This window comes from Balearica regulorum, chromosome 8 (genome assembly GCF_011004875.1).
Source record: "Balearica regulorum gibbericeps isolate bBalReg1 chromosome 8, bBalReg1.pri, whole genome shotgun sequence".
NCBI lineage: Eukaryota > Metazoa > Chordata > Aves > Gruiformes > Gruidae > Balearica > Balearica regulorum.
This window is the reverse complement of record NC_046191.1, coordinates 26,719,330-26,738,386: the sequence shown is the minus strand read 5'-3', so window position 1 is coordinate 26,738,386 and position 19,057 is coordinate 26,719,330. Positions and strand designations below refer to the sequence as shown.

Sequence of the window (19,057 nt, the reverse complement as noted above, 5' to 3'; positions counted from 1 at the left end):
GCTCGCTGCCCGCTGGTGGTACCGCCCCGGCCGCGGAGGGGCCGCTGCCTCTGCCCTGCGGCTCCGCTCCTGTGGCTGCGGAGAGTCGGCGGGCGGAGGAAAGCCGCTGTGCCGCGACAGGACGCGGTTCCGGCTCGGCGGCGCGGTTCCATCCGGGCACTGGGGTGTGGCCGCGGAGGGCGGTGGGCGCGGCCCCATCCGGGTCCCGGGGATGCTGTCAGGGTGCTGGTGGGGCGGGGCTGTGGGAGACGCGGAGCCTCCGGTGGCCGGAGCGGGACCCACCCTGCCTGCTCCCCGCGCCCGGAGCCGGCTCTGCCACCGCCCGCCGTCCCGGGTGCCCTCTTCTCTCCATCGCCCGGTGGCCCGGTAGCCGCCGCAGCTCCCCGGGGCTGCGCCACTGCTCGGCGTTGGAGGCCGCGCTGGCCCGGCCAGGCCCTGCCCCGCGGCCCCTCCCAGGCCGCGGTCTCGCAGGCAAGTCGCGCCTTCCGGGGGAGCGCTGAGGGCGGGGGGAGCGGGCTGGCCCCGGCCGGGTAGCCCGCGGCGCGGCGGGGGTGTGGGCTCCCCCTCTGTGCCAGTCCCGCGGGGAGCGGGCGGCCTGTCCGGCGGGGTTGGCACGACTGTTGAAGGAATCCGGAGAGGCCATCTCTGCAAATGGCCACCTCCCGCTTGGCACCTGGGCGTTGGAAACCCCGTGAGGGGATTAAAGGGCCTGTCCTTTGGGGTTACTCGTCTGCTCCGCCACCACTGGTATTTATCACTGTTACAGAAGCTGACAGGTTTTCGGGTATCAACCTTAGATGCTTTTTCCTCATAATTTTGTTATTTGTCAGCTAAGCTACCTTTTCCCTCCAGCCAATAATTTTTTTTAAGCAAATTCTATTGTAGATTTTTATTTTTTTTTTAGCAAATATATGGTTTGTATAGTCTGATATCTCCTGTACTGTCATCATACAGATGACCGTACCATTTGTGATTTGGGAAATGTCCTCCTAGCATTCCTGTTTACACAGAGATGCCTGTGTTCTGAAGTATGAGGCGTTATGTTGTTGTCAGAGCTCTGCTGTTGGCCAGGTGTATTTTGTTACAACTGTAGTTCAGTGTGATTGTTATAGTCTCTCTGCTCAATAAACTGGAAGGTGTTCTTTATAATCCTTAGTTTAATGCTTGTACAATATTTGGAGAACAGAGTGGGAGAATGCAGTTTCTTGTAGAACAAAGTGTACATGATTTTGAAATATTTGAAGATAATTTGAAATGTTGTCTTTACAATGTCAGTGTGGGGTTTTTTGTGGTGGGCTTTTTTCATAAAAGATCTGACTTGGTCAACGTTTAATTCCATATGTTTTCCCTACAAAGCCTATTTCATCATTGTTAACATAGCATTAAGAACTTAAGTTAGAACTTGTAGTTCTATTAAAACTTGGTGGCTTTTGTATTTTTTTCAATATGTACCTGAAATTTTTACTGCAAGACGTTTCATTTCTTAGGAGAACTAGGGGTAAATTGTAAAAGTCATAGCAAATATAACAGAGGTTAACTTACAAAACTCAATCATGGTATGGTAAAGCAACATAAAGGTCTTGACTTACCAATCAAGATATAAGTTCTGTAAGATATTGAGGGTATTGATTGATGAGAAGCTCAATATGAGCCGGCAGTGTGTGCTTGCAGCCCAGAAAGCCAACCGTGTCCTGGGCTGCATCAAAAGAGGCGTGACCAGCAGGTCGAGGGAGGTGATCCTGGCCCTCTACTCTGCTCTGGTGAGACCCCACCTGGAGTACTGCGTCCAGCTCTGGGGGCCCCAGTACAGGAGAGACATTGAGCTGTTGGAGAGAGTCCAGAGGAGGCCACGAAGCTGATCAGTGGGCTGGAGCACCTCTCCTATGAGGACACGCTGAGAGAGTTGAGGTTGTTCAGCCTGGAGAAAAGGCAGCTCTGGGGAGATCTAATTGTGACTTACCAGTACCTGAAGGGGACCTACAGGAAAGATGGTGAGGGACTGTTTGTCAGGGAGTGTAGCGACAGGACAAGGGGTAATGGGTTTAAGCTGAAGGAGGGTCCATTTAGATGAGAAGTTAGAAAGAAATTCTGTACTGTGAGAGTGGTGAGGCACTGGAACAGGTTGCCCAGAGAGGTTGTGGATGCCCCATCCCTGGAAGTCTTCAAGGCCATGTTGGATGAGGCTTTGGGCAACGTGGTGTAGTGGAGGGTGTCCCTGCCCGCAGCAGGGGGGTTGGAACTAGATGATCTTTAAGGTCCCTTCCAACCCAAACCATTCTATGATTCTATGAAGATACAGGCTGTTTCAGGTCACTCAAAGCCATATTTTAGTTACAGATTACTTTATATGGTGTTTGGAATATATAAATTTCCCTTAGTGTTTTTTCTCTTTCATTAATAATGATAAGTAACCTTGAATTTTAGTTCAGCGATTTTCATTATATTTAGTCTGTGACTTTCAAGGCTTCTCACATTGCTGTTTGCATTCAAGTAGCTCAGAAATTGGAAATGCTTATGGAGCCAGAATATCATTGATAAATCATCCGTTAGTGTTTAAAACTCAAGTTCACTGCTGCAGCTCAGTGAATGAAGAGTAGGGTTATGGTAGAGCATACATTAGGTGCGTATTTGCCTTTATCCATCTGCGAGGGTGAAAGTTGGCTGTTGTACAGGTGGTAAAGGTGAAAATAAGCTTGAGGCCTGGGCAGAGGGAGGGAATATCTTTGGGAACTTATGAGGTTGAAATATTAAACAGGAGTTAGAAATATCCGACGTGATTTAAATAGTTCAACAACGAATAAATGCTTTTCTAGCAGATCCTAGTGAAGTTTAAATTTAATACTTCCAGTGTGGCTGTTTAGTAGTGAAATTACTGGTTTGCATCAGCTACTGCAGATTTCAAGGGTAATTTTTAAAATAGAAATTTATTTTGAAGAATTTGTATTAGGATCCAAAAGAATATTTTGGTTTGAAGCTCTTTAAATCCCTGAGGCAGCAATAGGCCATTTGAGATAAGTCTGGTTTGTATCTTAGATTGCTTATCGGACGGCATTAATAACTTCATTAAAGGTTTCAGAAGATTGTTGTAGGCATTTTTAATGGGATAAGTACTGCAGATAATTCATTCCGTTCTGAAATACTATGTTCCATCTGAGAAGACAACTTAAAGGGCTGAGTAAAAATAAAGGTTTACAAAAGGTGGAAATCATAACAGCATTGTTTTTTGTAGCTCGTAGTATATTCCAAAGAAGGCAAATTAAAGAGCTAAGCTTTAGACAAACTAGAAGTAGCTTCAGAAAAACTAGAAGTGTACATTTGCAACTGTCTTATTTTAAAATATGGGTTTGTGTCAGAAGCCTATGGTTGCTAGCACATACTTCTTTTCAGTGCTATGAGTCCATACAGAAGTAAACATTAAAATTATCCATTATTAACATGCGTAAGTTAGGTTTGTTATACGGTGTAACAGAGAAGTGCATCGGGAGAATTTTTTTCTCTGATGGTTAGCTCTAAACTTCTTTAATACAATACAGTTGACTTGACACTGCATATTCACACCCAACAGTGAAGTAGTGAACCGTTTGCTTTTCAGGATGATACCTTTGATGGAAATACTGATCTTGTGTTACGTATTTTATAAACAAATGTAGATTTCAAAACAGATAAATATTTTTTGTAATTTTAGAAATGTTATACTCATTTAGGTTTTGTTCCCATTCTCAGGGTGGTGGTGATAATGGTAGCTAATTTGTTTTAGTGACTGTAAAACTAAGCATGTGAGGACAAGAGAGACTCTCCAAGTGTGAATTAAAATAGAATGGACATATCAGATGGAACCTGTGCAAATGGAAAAATGTAGGAAAAAACTCTAAAATACTCAAAGTAATACTGGTATTTCTTAATATAATCAGCAGAGTGGGATCATAAATGTTTTGTTTAACCAAGCGCATGGTCCTTCCAGTTCAGTTTAAGCCTTGGTAATCCATAGGTGACTGAAAAGAGTTTTTCCATTGGCATCATTTTAATGTAGTAATATATATTATAGCAGAGGTATGAAAGGTGCAACAAGAAATTATTCTCAAGATTTCCTGTATATGGAGATCTCATTACTCATACATGATCTTTTATGCTTCCCATTCTTATTTTTGCTTCAAGATAATGGTGTTTTTCAGTATCTTTCCTTGTACAATTTTTTTTTCTGATAAGCAAACTAATGGTTGATGACTGATTTCAGGATTTTTTGTTTGCATTTTGTATGTTTATTATGAAACATTACCTACTGTTTAATGAACTCAGCTAATTGAAATGTATTGAAATAAAATGTATTTAGACATTAGACGTCCTGATATGGTATTCATGCATTGCAAATACCACCCTGTATTTGCATGCTTCAGATGTCAGTGAAAAAGTCGGCTCAACCATGATGTGTATTTAAATTGGTTTGGCAGGAAACATGAGTAGAATATTTAAGCACTAAGAAAAATAGCTGAGCACTGATACTCTGAATAATACAATTAAAGATATTTCTTAGTTATTTTTTAACTGAAACATGAATTTTTAAACCAAATATCAGCATATGGCTTCTATTTTTATGATTTTAGTAGCGTACAGGATATAATGGGAGCACTGATGATTATTTAATTTCGGATGCACATAGCACATCACTGCAGATAGATAGGCAAAACCAGAGGAAGGCTACATTTCTAGTCTGTTTCAGAGAAAGGAAAATTCTGTGTTGATGAGAAAGTAGGGAGGTTGTAAATCAGTGTGTTACTAGTTCCCTAAACTGAGAAAAAATATCTCTGTCTACATTAGCAACATTTATTTATGCTAGCTTATCCTGGTAAATGTAGCAAAATGGCTTTTATCTTTAGTAACCAAACAAGCATGTCAAAAGTAGATATCTGTAATACTTAAAAATTGTTAAGTGGATTCTTTTGAAATGCATTTGTATGTGCTCAGACTTTGGTGTGTTCATATTTTAAATCAATAGGCAGTTTAATTAATTGGATTGTTGGTACTTTTTTTTTAAAAAAAATAGGGCCTCTTGGCGCTATTTAGTGTCTTTATTGTTTGGTGAGAACTGAGAAAACTGAATTTATTGTTGACACATTAATCTTTTGGAGATAGTGATGATGATGGATTTTCTTTCCCCTATCCTGCTGATTTCATTTCACCTACATTTATGTCAGTTTAAATGTTATGGCTTGAATTTTACCATACTAGATGGTCTTCAAGTAAGAGCAGTGTTGTTGCGTACAAATATTACAGCTGAACTCTCTTGCAACTCAAGAGTATATAAAGACCTAAAAGATTGTGAATTTCTGTGCTGGTTTTTGGCTTCTTAACCTCAAATGTAAAGCAGTACAGAATTTGTTGTTATGTCTGTGTGTTTTCTTGGATCCCACTTGAAACAGCAGCCTGTTTGAGCCTGTAATAAAGACAACTTTTTCTTGATGTACTCTCAGTTGTTAAAAAACTGTTGTCTAAGCCTCACTGAAATCTACCATATTTAACCTCTCACAAAGTCTTCTGACTAAACAATTTTCAGTTTTTTAGTTCTTTATTTTAGCATCATGTTTCTTCAGTTGGTCAGTATTACCAATTCTTCAGCAAAATACAGTAGGGCAAGACCTGAGTTTTGAGCAATTTAATATGCAATCCAAAAACCTACCTAAGAAAGTGATGTAATATATTAGTGGCAAAAGGGCGTAACACCAGCCATGTTTTGTCTGTGCCACTTATTGGGGCTAAGCAGTTTCTAAGTTGGTTTTAAGAAAATAAATTTGTCACCATTGTAACTCAGATTTTTTTTTTTTCTTTTCCCCAACTGATACATATTATTGCATTCAGAACATACTCTTATTAAATTTATGAAGGAAAAATTACAAATATATAGATAAGATATATTTAGTTTGCTGAGAAGTGATAAAAGAGTAGAGTCATCAGTTTTTCACAATAGTTCTTAATAAATTTTATTATTCTTTCAACAGACCTCTTGGAAGCTTAAACAATGGAGGACGAGGAAAACCAAGTACAACTCCTGAATGAGAAACAGGTGCCGAACTCTGAAAGCGGATATGTGTGGCACATCACCGATATGAATCGACTCCAACGTTTCTTGTGCTTTGGTTCAGAAGGTGGTACTTACTACGTCAAGGAGCAGAAGCTGGGCTTTGAAAACGCAGAAGCTTTAACAAGACTGATTGAAGAGGGTAGAGGTTGTGAAGTTGTTCAAGAAATAAAGACATTTAGTCAAGAAGGCAGAGCAGCAAAACAGGAGCCTCTGCTTTTTGCTCTTGCAATTTGTTCACAGTGTTCTGATGCAAAAACGAAACAAGCAGCATTTAAAGCTGTTCCTGAGGTGTGCTGCATACCAACCCATCTCTTTACTTTCATCCAATTTAAAAAAGATCTGAAGGAGGGCATGAAATGTGGCATGTGGGGCCGTGCGCTGAGGAAAGCTGTTGCAGATTGGTACAATGGAAAGAATGGCATGGCTGTTGCTTCAGCGGTTACAAAATATAAACAAAGAAGTGGTTGGTCTCATAAAGATCTTCTGAGGTTGTCCCACCTAAAACCTGCCAGTGAAGGTAATACATTTTTATTTACCTGAAAAGTCTGTGTTTTAAACCTTTTTTATTTACTGTGGTACTGTTTTGGAAACCCAAGTACCATTGTAGACTGATGATTTCTTAGTGATGGTATCCTGTAAATTGCACCTTAAAAACGTGAGTGGTCATATCAGCAATTGACCTGTTTATCTTCAGGGTAAACAAAGTTTGTTCCTTCTTTTTCTTTGCTTCTGTCAAGAGAAGATAAAATAATACAATTCCTTCAATTTATTCCTATTTGCTTACAAGTGATGAAATAATGCTTTTTCATTATTTGGGAAGATCTGTTGGTTTCAAATAAGTTAGGGTCCTTACTTCTAAGGAGAATAATACAGTAATTAAAACTACTGCTCTACGTTGTGTGTGGCTGACCTTTTTTATAGCTGGTTGGCAGGTCTGAGAATGAAAACTGCTAACTCATTTGCTAGCTAGAATGTTAAATGCCAGTATAAAGACTGTAATGCTGCTTGGCTAATATTTTTCTTTTCAATAGGAATTGCTATCGTCACGAAATATATTACCAAAGGGTGGAAAGATGTCCAAGAGGCGTATAAAGACAAAGCAGTTTCTGCTGAGACTGAAAAACTCTTAAAGTATCTGGAGGCAGTGGAGAAAGTAAAACGCACAAAAGATGAATTGGAAGTTACTCATTTAATAGAGGAGTATGGTCTAGTTAGAGAGCATCTCCTGACAAACCATCTGAAATCTAAAGAGGTAGGTAAACTTCATTAGCTTTGTATTCTCTTTAAAGTAACACTTTTCAGAGTCTTAAGTCTAGATTTCCATAAAAAATAGCCCTTATGCTGTTTTTCAAGTTATTTACCCAAGTAGCTAATTTAAAATAACAAAAATCTTCATATAACTCATATGTTTATTTTAAAATACACTTATTTAATGTACACATGTCAGTTCTTCTAGTTTGGGAATCTCATCTTTTTTTTTTTTTTTTTTCTCTTCTCTTTCTTTGACCATAGGTTTGGAAGGCATTACTGAAGGAAATGTCTATTTCTGTATTGTTGAGAAATTTAGGAAAACTGACAGCAAATTCAGTGCTTGAACCACGAGGTTCAGAAGTGGCAATAGTGTGTGAAAGACTGAGAAATGAGAAACTGCTAAAAAAGGTAAGAACCTTTTCATAATAAGTGCTAGCCTTTGTTGGTTTTAGTCTCTTCCTAAATTGTATTTCTTCAGGTAACCTCTTTACAAAATAAAAGGGATGCTCTTTGGAGGAACTGCGTAGTTTATTCTTTTAAAAAAGCTGTAGTCCCGAATACCTGCACCTTTATTTTAAAACTGATCTTTATCATTTCTCTTTGATCTCCCCCTCCCCATTTCTGAAACTTTTATACAAATTAAGTATATTGACAACTAGGATCTTTTCTTAAATTAGGGCCATGGCAAGCTTTGCCTCTTGGGTTCATCCATTGCTTGTGAGTCTTGTAATTTAGAATCGGCAATACAAACTTAAAAAGTGAGTGGAAGTCACTTGTGTAGGATCCTAGGAAGTGAATGAAGAAACTAGCATAGCTTGTGAGAGGAAAAAGACGGCAGAACAAGGAGACTTGCTCCTTTCAGTTTGCTTTACTATCCATCAAAGAGGTAAGAAAAGAAGAGGGAGCAGAGGGTTCCCCAAAGGGAGAACAAAATTTTCAGGAATTTAATGGGAGATAGAGAAGACAAGTGTCTCCTTGTAATAGTTTTGTGAGTCGGGGAGATTAAAATCGGGACGCTTAACTTCTTCAAGACCATAGTTGAACTGAGAAGAACAAGAGTAGGTCCTTTTTTCCCTTCCCACTGCTCTTCCCTTTCTCTGGTTTCTTCTTTAATCATACATAGTTCCTGAGGCACTGGGGAAGGGAGCGCAAAGATGGTGGCATGATACCTTGATGGAAGAAAGACAATGTAGTAGTTAATGCAACAGCTGTATAAAGACTGCATGAACTCTTCAAATTTAGCAAATTTAAAGTAACAATATACTAAACCGGAGATTTTTGAAGTAGGATCTTATTTTTAGTTTTTGTTTGTGACTTTTTTTTTGTAGAAGTTTAGACTTTCAAAAACTTACCATTCATTTCTTTTGCCTGTAGGGTAGAATACATCCATTCCATATTTTGGTTGCATTAGAAACCTATAAAACTGGACATGGAAGCAGAGGGAAGCTTTGGTGGCGTCCTGATGAAGACATTTTAGAAGCTTTAGATGCCTCATTTTACAAAACTTTCAAGGTAATGTAGTTCTTAAATTTTTTAAGCGTTGTAAGAATTCTCCATTTTCTGAAGGCTTATAAAATGATAGGGGAAAGTTTGTTGAGTGGATAACAATTTTGAAACTTTATAACAAAAATCTTAGGAATTGGGATTTTATTAAACAAAGAATCAAAAATTTATGATATATTCAGCTTTCAGCAACATTATTGTCCTAATGTTACCCCAGAAAGAATAAAAAAAGCCCCACTTCTATGGTTGAAAGAAGGAAGAAAAAATTAGTATATTAATTATGCGTATCTATTATCTTTTTTTTCTTTTTTCCTTCTAGACAGTTGAACCAACAGGAAAACGCTTCTTACTTGCAGTTGATGTCAGTGCATCAATGACACAAAAAGTTCTGGGCAGCATGCTCAATGCTAGCACAGTTGCAGCAGCAATGTGTATGGTGAGGCACTAAACTTCTTTATAACTATTTGCAGCTTGAGCTGCTCTTTTGAGACAAAGGTGCTCTAAAGCTGATTAGAAGATGATGTGACCTTGTGCTTCACTGGTAGACCAGATGCTTAAAGCTACTGGCGACCAAATTCAGAAAAATCCATTTGAAGAAGTTGGTTTCCAGTATAAATCAAAGTGGTCAAGGCTGCTTTTTCACTTAGCTGAAAATACATTTTAATTTTTTTCAGAAGCATTCATAGAATAATACAGATTGAATTAAGAAATTTTGGGATAATTCTTGTGTGTATTTGAGTTATTAATACAGCCTTTGTATCACAATAATTTTCCCCCTCAATTTGATATTCTAAAGCTTCTTGTGTATTTATATTACAGAGGAGTTGAACTTTTGTTTGTGTTAAAAATGTTTAGTGTTTTATGGCAGGGGGGAGAGAAGAAACGTGGAAGTATCTTTACTATTAGAGCATTTCTTTAGCTCTGATTTTTGCAATGTTTGTTTGTAGTAATATTGCAGAATATTTGAAGTGTAGTGTGAAGCGTAAGTACATATGAGGGGCAATGCTGACTGAAGTACAAAAGGATATATCACGTTGTGTGTTTGGTAGGGAATGCCTTGATTCAGACATCAAGAATTGTGAATAATGTAACTAAATTATTTTTGTCTTCCTCTTTCTCAGGTTGTAGCACGTACTGAGAAGGATTCCCATATTGTTGCCTTTTCACATGAGATGGTCCCTTGCCCAGTGACGGCTGATATGACGTTACCTCAAGTATTAGTGAAAATGTATGAAGTATGTAAAAAAAAAAACCAAAACAAAACCAAAAAAACCCAAGCAACCCAAAAAACCAGAACCAACCAACCAAACAAAAGAACCTCAACAAAAAAACCCCTTAGGAAATAGCTGTTGCTAACATCAGAATTTAAGTCTCAGCAGTTATGTTGTCTTTTCTTTGTAATCAATTCTAGTTTTGTGCTTAGTGCATATCTGTTTAGTAAAACACTGGATATTTTGGATGGTTTTTTTCCCCTCCCTTCTATTTAGAGAAAGTCCAGCAAATGTCACTATTTCAACTGCTGGATATTAACCATTGCATTTTAGAATGGCAGTGTTAGGTCACAGTGAGTTAGTTGGAAAAGAATATTAAAAAAATCAAACAAGACCCCCCTGAAATGAAATGAGTAAGTGAACTATTATTTAACAAAGAAGCCTCTGTGTGTGATAAAACATTAAGCTTACATAAAAAGTAATTTTTCCATGGTTCACTAATTGCTGTATTAATGTGTTCCACGTATTTTATTTTTTTTTTAAGATTCCAATGGGTACCACTGATTGTTCCCTTCCAATGATATGGGCTCAGAAAACTCAGATAGCTGCTGATGTCTTCATTGTATTTACTGATAATGAGACCTTTGCTGGAAACACTCATCCTGCAACTGCTCTTAGAGACTACAGAGAGGTAAGTATGCTCCTGACTGTTTATAATTGATGAATACAGTACCAAAAAATACCAGTTCAAAAAAATGTTTTAGAGACTGAACTAGTTGTGACTTTTATCAATTTTTAACAATATAAAATTATATACTGAAGTATTCTACAGTTAGGCAGAATTAGTGCACATATTTTAAACCACTGAATCGTTAAAAGGCTTTGTAATTATCCTACACTGCTTGGTGTACTGCAGCACCAATTATTTTTTTTTGTATTCAGGGAACGTATGAATTTCTGTGTTCTCTATACAATTGATTGAATAAGTTTTTTGTAGGAAGTTCTTACAAATGAAATTCGGCTCACAGAATTAAATTTAACTTTGATATCTGCAGTAGATACCACAAAGTTTAAATGAAGTAATGAAGATAAGCCTGTAGGGAAGCTGTCAATAGGATTAGGTGATAGTATCTTGTGAAGAAAGGTCATAATGTTTTACGAGGGATATTCTAAGCTATGCAGCTTTGTAATTTTGAAATCGAACTAAGAAAACTACCTTCTCCAAGCACATTGATATTAGAAACTCTTATTTACCAGCAAACAATCTTTTATGCTTTAAGGGAACTACTTTTTAAACTACAAAAAATACTTTTTGACTAACATGTATGTATGGACATTAATCTTCATATCATGTCCACCCAGCTGAAATTAATACCAAAACCTTTAACTTGCCCACTGTGTTTCAGTTTTCTTAGTTGCAATTAGCTCCCATTCCTAAATTTGTGCTTTAAACAAAGAATCCTGTACTCTGGCCTTCATGCCACTTGCTTTGCTTTACCTTACGGGTTACTAACCTGCAAATTCAGCTCATTTAGCAGAATTGTCCAGGCCACAGCTGCTGTATTTGTTGAACCAACGTTTGCAAATCCTTGGCTTAGATAAAAACACTTTTTAACTCCTCTTAGATGATTTGATAATTATTATTGAAAGTTTTCTCTCAGAATAAACTGCAGAATAGCAAATGCAATGTTGCCATTTGAAATAATCTATGAATATTAGTATTGCAGGAAAATTGCACTAACATACCTTATTGTAATTATTTCCATTCATTTAAATATGTCTACTGCAGGTTGCGTACAGGTTAACGGGCAGCCTGCAATTCTGGTTATGGCATATCTAGTTTCTATCAGCATGCCTATTCAGACAGTGGTTTATGCAAGCTAGATAGCAGGATTTGGCTAAGTTTAAGTTACTGTATATGTATGTTCTGATTTACTTTTTTTGTGTGTGTGTCTTTCCTGTAGAAAATGGGTATTCCTGCTAAACTGATTGTTTGTGGAATGACCTCAAATGGTTTTACGATCGCAGATCCAGATGACAGAGGCATGTTGGATATATGTGGCTTTGATACAGGAGCTTTGGATGTTATTCGAAACTTTACTTTGGATTTGATTTAATTTTCTAGGCGTCTGCTTTTCCCAGTGGGTCCATTGCTGGCAACAGACTTCATCCTGGGAACTCCCAGCCAAATATACTTTATTAGAATATGGCACATTATATACATATCAGAATGTTACCTTTTTGTGAAGGGAAAACAAGAAAAGCAGATGAGAAATCTCTTTTCTCTTTTTTCCTGTTGCACACAATTTAAATAAATAAACAGTGGGAAGTTTGCTAAAAGTAACTACAGGGTTAGACAAGACATAATTTAATTTCATTTATAATAGATTATAAACAGTGAGAGATTCCCCCCCCCCCCCTTCCCCCCATTGTTGTGGAATGTTTGTTTGCAAGAATAAATTGATGAGTTACTCATAGGATGGGGCAGGAAAAAAAAGTGGGTTTAGTATTTTTAATAATATCAGTTTAACAACAACTTTGTTGAAAGGGATTTTTCTTTGGGCTTTTTTTAATCTTTGTATTTTAAACAAATTACTAAGCTTCAACAGTTTCCATTGTTACACTTCAAATCTACAAAACAAGTATTTTCTGGCACATGTGAGACCATGGGACTGTGATGCAGTATAAAAGTTACCCAGTGAAATTTTATACAGATAAAACTGAAAGTGGAAGAGCTCATGCTAATCTTTTTCTATCTAGATTATCATCTGGGTTTTCAGGAGTAAAGTGTAATTCTCTTCAGATAAATTGAGGGGCAGTTTCTGTACAATGTAGTTTCAGAAGCACTATTTTAGAATTACTACGCTTTACAGGAAGTTCTAAACCCTGTTTTTAGTAGAAAAAGATCTTGGAAATGGCTAGGAAGCCACATTCAGTCCATGTTAAAACTTCAGGAAGCATCAGCATCCTTTCAGTGAGGAAGATCAACAAGTGCATGTGTCTTGGCCTGCTCTTGATAGCTGAGTGGTAACAACCAGAAACAAATAGCTACATTTTCTTCAAAAGAATGTGTTCAATGATACAGAAACAATCTTCCTAATAGGAGAGAATTTCATTTTTAAAAATCCTTTTGTAGATTAACGTTACTTCTGATTTCTTAAATTAATTCAAGCTAACGTTTTTCAAAACTACCTCCAGTTTATAGTGACCAATTCTTAAAAACTTTTATGAAATGTACAGTTGCCTCCTTCATGTTCTCAAAATCTTGTTTAGGAAGTGATTGAAACTGGATTTTTTTTTTATTATTATTTTTTTATCTGATAGATTGTGAGTAAATAAGGAGAAAGCTAGTGAATATCTTATCACTTTGGAACAGGAGTTGATAGCAATTCATGTGTATATGTATTTAATTCTGTGTGTGTGTTTTTATATATGTGTGTATAGGGGGGAAGTTAAAAAGATCTCTTTAGTAGATCGCGATCTTAGAAGACGAGAAAGGGTTTTTAGTGATGCTTTTACAACTTTCCCTAAGACATATGTACGTCAGCCTCTTTTATGCTAATTCTGGCTGTTTTAAACAGTGAATTTGATGTTAATTTGAAAATAATTATGATTTATAAAAATAACCCAGTTGTGGTAAATGACATGTAAGACCATATTTTTCTGCCTAAAACCCAAGCTTTTAAATGTAAAATTCAAGTTCATATTATACTTTTGATACTTGCAATGCTTTTCATTCTGCCTCGTACATATTGATTATAAAAGCAAAGCTTGCATTCTGTAGGATGGATATCTCTTTTGGTGCTAAAATGTGAGGTTACATGTTACCAAAGGTATCCTGCTACATACATATACTCTACCTTATGAATAAATCAAAACAGGGAGGGAAGCCTTTTCTGCCCTGAAAACCATGGCTTAAAGAACTGATGGTAGGAATGTTACCTTTCAGTGGACATGAATGTAGTTACTTCTGAGTTATCACGGCTCTTGGGATACAGCTCTGACAGAATGCTTGAAGAATACAGGACTGCCACCAGCTTGTCAGGTGACATCTAGAAAAAAACATGTTCCTGCAAAAGCTGAGACATAGCACTTTGAGGTTGAAAAAGAAAATTAGCCATTACTTACGAAAAATTTCTTACCACTTTTAGTCTCCTTTCTAAATAAACTCCATGAACGTGGGGAGTAAACTCATTTGCTCAATACATGTTAATAATTATTTCAAGTAAGTGCACTGATGTTTTGGGGTTGGTTTTGGTAGTAATGTGTTTTAAATTACACAATAGTCAAACATCTGATTAGGTGTTTCCTAAGCTAGAGATGTTGAAAATAACTAATAGATAAGTATCTTTTGCAAGTACTTTTTCTTATTTGAAGTAGTATTTGTGAAGTAATAGGAAATATTTTTGACTAAATATAAAGTGAAAACAGGTATTTCAAGTAACTTTGTGCAGTTAATTGCATAAATTTACTGCAACTAATAGACTAGTTACTAACAGATTGAATGAACGGTTCTAGTAGTGTTGCATCTTTGAAAGCAGTCCAGTTTAAAATACAGTTCCTTGAACTAGAGTGTAAGTGAAGGTGAAGAACTTTTCAGTAGAACTTATAGGAAATGTAGCTCCCTGTATCTATTGACACTGGATAGCTGTATGGGATGTTCAAGATAGCCATCCATGCTGGAGTACATAATATGCTCCTGAATAGTTACCGAAATAGTTACTCTGTACTAAAAAAATCTTGTTAGAAATAGAATATTCTGAGTGGTTTGGTTATCTGATGTAAAGCTAGTACCAACGAGATCATGTTGTCATCTACTCCTCTTTTAAGATTTTCAGAGAGGGGAAACTGAAGTAAATGCTGACAGCTGAAACTTTATAGTGTGTTGACCTTTGTTTCTACTGTTTTCAGTCTGGTTTTGTTGTTATCTTACAGTAAGGGGCATAGAAGAATGGTGCTGCATATTCCTTTTCCGTAGACTGGATCTTTTTTATCTGCCCATATACTGAATTTTAGGGGACAGTATGACTCATTTGCTGTAACATAAATTTACCCTGATTGTAGTATTTAGTTATTAAACTGATAATTTTCCAAACGATATCTGGACATGTAAAGAGGCAATAATTACTGTAATGGTTTAAAAAAAATAAGTGAGCAAAGACAAAGTTGCTAAGCTTAAGCATTAGTTCAGTGCACAATAAATAACCTACCCTTTCAGCAAAGAGGAGACGTTGACTCTTTGAAGTTAATAGTGTTGTTTGCATTGGAGGAACACTCTGACTAACAGAATAAAAACGGGGCTATAATTGTGCACTGCAGTTTACCAGTATAAATTGAGCAGGGACAAGTTTAATGATAATGAAGTTTATTCAAAACATTAAAAAAAAAAAAAAGTCTAAATGCAGAGTGCAGCTGTAGACTGGGTGAATGCAGGTTTCCTGATATCTAACAGAATTAATAGGCTTTCAGTTTGACTGCCATTTCACTGTGACTCCCTTAACAATTCTTAAGTATTAGACTATTAGGTCTAAGACTATAATGTTCAGGCACTTTAAGAAAGAAGAAAAGGGTGTAATGGTTGGAAGCACAGCAGAGGTAAAACATTCTGTAACGAAGGGCTGTAACAAATAAACATCAAAGGTCAGGTTTCTTAATGGAAGGGATACAATCAAGAATGTGGAGAGAGCAGAGAAGGCACTCAAGATTTCTTAAAAATCTTGCAATGCTTATATCAGCATCGTGTAATAAAGACAGAAATAATTTTGCCAAGAAATAGAATTTCGTGTCAGGAATTTTAGACCTGTAGCGAGGAGGAGAGTTCGGGATGCTTGTAGAATTAGATTACAGGCAAAACATGGGGTCTTTACCTACAGTCCTGTGTTTAAAACAGGGAAGTCTAAAAGTAGGTGTAGATCTGAAGCCAGCAGGGCCACTCTAAGTGCCCACTATGTGAGGGCCACTAATAACTGGCCCAAAAATATCTTGCTGCTTAAAACCACTGTTAAACCTGTTTGTTAAACATAAATCATTAGGGGGATTGTGTTGTTCTTTTTCATTTTTGTTTAATTGGGGCCTGTAAATGAGTATGGCTTTAACAGGCTATTCAACACAGTATATATTCTTGGCTTAAAAAAAACCACCAGCAGTTTTGGAAGTGTATTTTAATAATGGCTCTGTCTGTAAAAACGCTAGAAAAATATTTCTCTCCATTGCAAAATGCTGCGCTGCTTAATCATGTACCTAACTCATAGCCACCATACCGGAAGCATTAGTATTGGTTCCATGTATTTTGTTTCTTGTTTCACTTTTTTTGCTTTGCTCTTCCTTTTCTCTGTGTTGTTGTTGGCTTTTTTCTCCTTTCCCATCTCCTTGTCACCTCAGGCCTATACTTGAATCTCTTTTCACACACAAGCTCTCATCCATTCCTTTTTTTTTTTTTTTTGCCTCCGTTCTTCTGCCTTGTCATCATTGAGCATGCGACCTTAGCTAAGGAACTTATACCAGAACTGATGTCATACTATTTATCTTAGTTTAAAAAAACTGGATAATTTTTTTCTTTAATTATAAAAATTCTTCTAAAACACTTAATTTGCTGTATCTATCAGATTTTTGGTAAAACTTTGTGTAAAGATCAGTGACAAAAGTATACTTTGTTTATTTACAGAAATCCAACATCTGCCTGTGACTGGCTTTATTTTTATAAAATAACTGCTTAATATTGGCTTTTCAAATTTCAATTTTTTTTGTAGAATTAGTTCAGTGGTTTGGAGCTTTCAGTTCTGTCAAATATTATCAACCTGCTGTTATATGCAGAATTAGGTAAATACTTAAATTAATACTCTGGATAAATGGGCAGCTTCTTTGCAGTATTGGTTAGAGAAAGTCTTCAAAGAATAGGATGTAGAAGTAAACCTAAGCAAAGACTTAGTTGTCTTGCTTGTGCTTTTGATCTTTTTTTTAAGCATTTCATCAGTTTTATTTTGCTATTTGCAGTGGTTCACAGTGGACAAATATGCTGTAAGTAAGTAAGCTGTTTTAATGACTTTATTGTTGGAATGGTACGGATTTCATCTTACCATGACACAGTGTAGTGTACAACACTGCTGAGTTAGAGTTACGAGGGAAAAGTAAAACACTAGGACCGTGTACTATGTATGTGCTGCTCTGAGAACTAAGATTTAAGATTAGCTAATTTCAGCAGAAGATATGGTATCTTTAAAGACGTGTGCTTACATTTGGGTTTATAATTTTGATACTGTAAAGCGTGGTTTCTTTAGGTATTTCTGCATTTGGAATTTAAGTTTAAATATATATATTTGCATATATATATGTGGTATGTTGAGAACTTTTACAACTTCTTTGTTAACAAATAATGAATATAAATAGCTGTTTTCCTAATGTTACCAGCTTCTTAGACTTAAGCACAACTAGTTACAAATAAAATGTCTTTTCTCTGACATTCTCCTATAAAAGTGCAGTTCTACTCTTTAAAAACAATTCTGTATAAAGCAGCAGCAGATGGGCGCATTCACAGCTCTGCTTAGTTAAATAACTTGATGTTTGGTTCCGGCTTCTCACGCTTCATAGGAGCATGGTATTTAAGCTGGACGAGCAGGTATGTCTGAAGCTTAAGTACAGAATCTTTTAGTGGATAATTTTTAACATTCACATCCCAGGGCAAGCATTATTTTAAACAGTTTTGTCCTGGTGACAGTGCTAAACAAAAAATATGGAAGTTCTTAATGACTATTTTTGAGTCCCTTCTTTTTTGGTTGTTTTTTTTCTAGAGTAGAACCACACTTTAACTGCCATATCGTGTTTAAACAACTTAAACATAACATGGCTTTGTGCCATCCAATAATGAAGGCACTGTCTTGCTGCTATTTTCCGTGAAAGGATACAAAATTAATAAACTATTTGGATGGGGAGCCTTAATGTGGTTAAAAAGAAACATCATTAACCCTTTGAGCGCCTTAAGACATTATCTTCTTTAATATAAACGGGCACTCACTTGGATCTGCAGGCACACAGCATGTTTTCTCAACAGTTGGAAGAGATTATTGCCTTAAGTGACAATGCCCTGGGACTTCTGAGACTTAGAACTCAAAGGGTTATTTTAGACTACTGTTTTGGGACTTTTTTTTTATTAAACCGGGAACAAAATGAAAAATTCCTTTGCATACTATTATTATTATTACATGATGGATTTACCAGCTTTCAGGTACAAAATTGTTGTTAATCTTCTGAGAAAACAACTGGTCTAAGAATTCTACAGAGAAAAAGAACACTTGGTTACTGCTGTATGTGCAAAATAAATTGCTTTATTAAGCATAAATTTAGGGAGAGATGCACATTTGTGTGTGTTTACCTTGATGACTGTGTCCTTGTAAACAAAATTGTAATAAGGCAGTGATGAAACTAGCAAAATACAGAAAACTGCAATAATAAATGTAATGAAGTCAGTATGTTTAATTGGCTCATTACACGTTAAAGATGCACAGTGCAGGCAACTATATACTAAACACTTTCTACAAATGATGCGGTTTAAATTTATTTCAAACCCACATCACAAAAGTGAAGCTGTCAAATTTAAATTACACTCTTACAGTCCTAGGTAGCTGGAGTTGATAAACGTTATGCTTTTTTCCCCCTTGAAGGGAAAAAAGTAGTTTAGGCGCATGCAGTGCTGAAAGCAATGGAAAGGAGTAAAAATTCATTGACTAATGTTTTTATTCTAGACTGTGCACCTTTAGTAGTGTAATGGTTCCCTTTTACTGAAGAATGGGATCTAATTTTCTACTTGCATATGAACTTTCTTGAAATAACCAAGAGTCTTGGCATTGCCTGGTCTGGCTTTGGATGTACATTGTACTGAAACTATTGAGTATTAGACGTTTCTTTTAGACGTTTAACTGCAAGTTAAAATCGCTAGTTAACTGCATTCTGACTGTAGAATTTAAGTACTAAATAAACTCTATGCATATTAGACCCATTTTACTTGGTCTTAAGTTTCGTA

At 36.7% G+C, this 19,057-nt stretch overlaps 1 protein-coding gene across 5 annotated transcripts; it reads left to right on the top strand.

Moving 5' to 3' along the window:
- The first annotated feature begins 14 nt into the window (after positions 1 to 14).
- RO60 (Ro60, Y RNA binding protein) lies at positions 15 to 19,033 on the top strand. Of its 5 annotated transcripts, XM_075760174.1 has the most exons (10): positions 465 to 747; positions 5,994 to 6,593; positions 7,108 to 7,328; positions 7,589 to 7,735; positions 8,702 to 8,839; positions 9,150 to 9,266; positions 9,952 to 10,065; positions 10,586 to 10,732; positions 12,006 to 12,084; positions 12,167 to 19,033. In XM_075760174.1, exons 2-10 carry the CDS (start codon positions 6,014 to 6,016, stop codon positions 12,286 to 12,288), a joined length of 1,665 nt encoding a protein of 554 aa, XP_075616289.1. In that variant the 5' UTR covers positions 465 to 747; positions 5,994 to 6,013; the 3' UTR covers positions 12,289 to 19,033. The 5 variants fall into 5 exon arrangements, 3 of the variants coding, with proteins under 3 accessions (XP_075616288.1, XP_075616289.1, XP_075616287.1); XM_075760173.1 differs by having other exon boundaries at positions 15 to 471; positions 12,006 to 19,033; XR_012836574.1 differs by having other exon boundaries at positions 227 to 471; positions 9,952 to 10,058; positions 12,006 to 19,033.
- Positions 19,034 to 19,057: the final 24 nt, after the last annotated feature.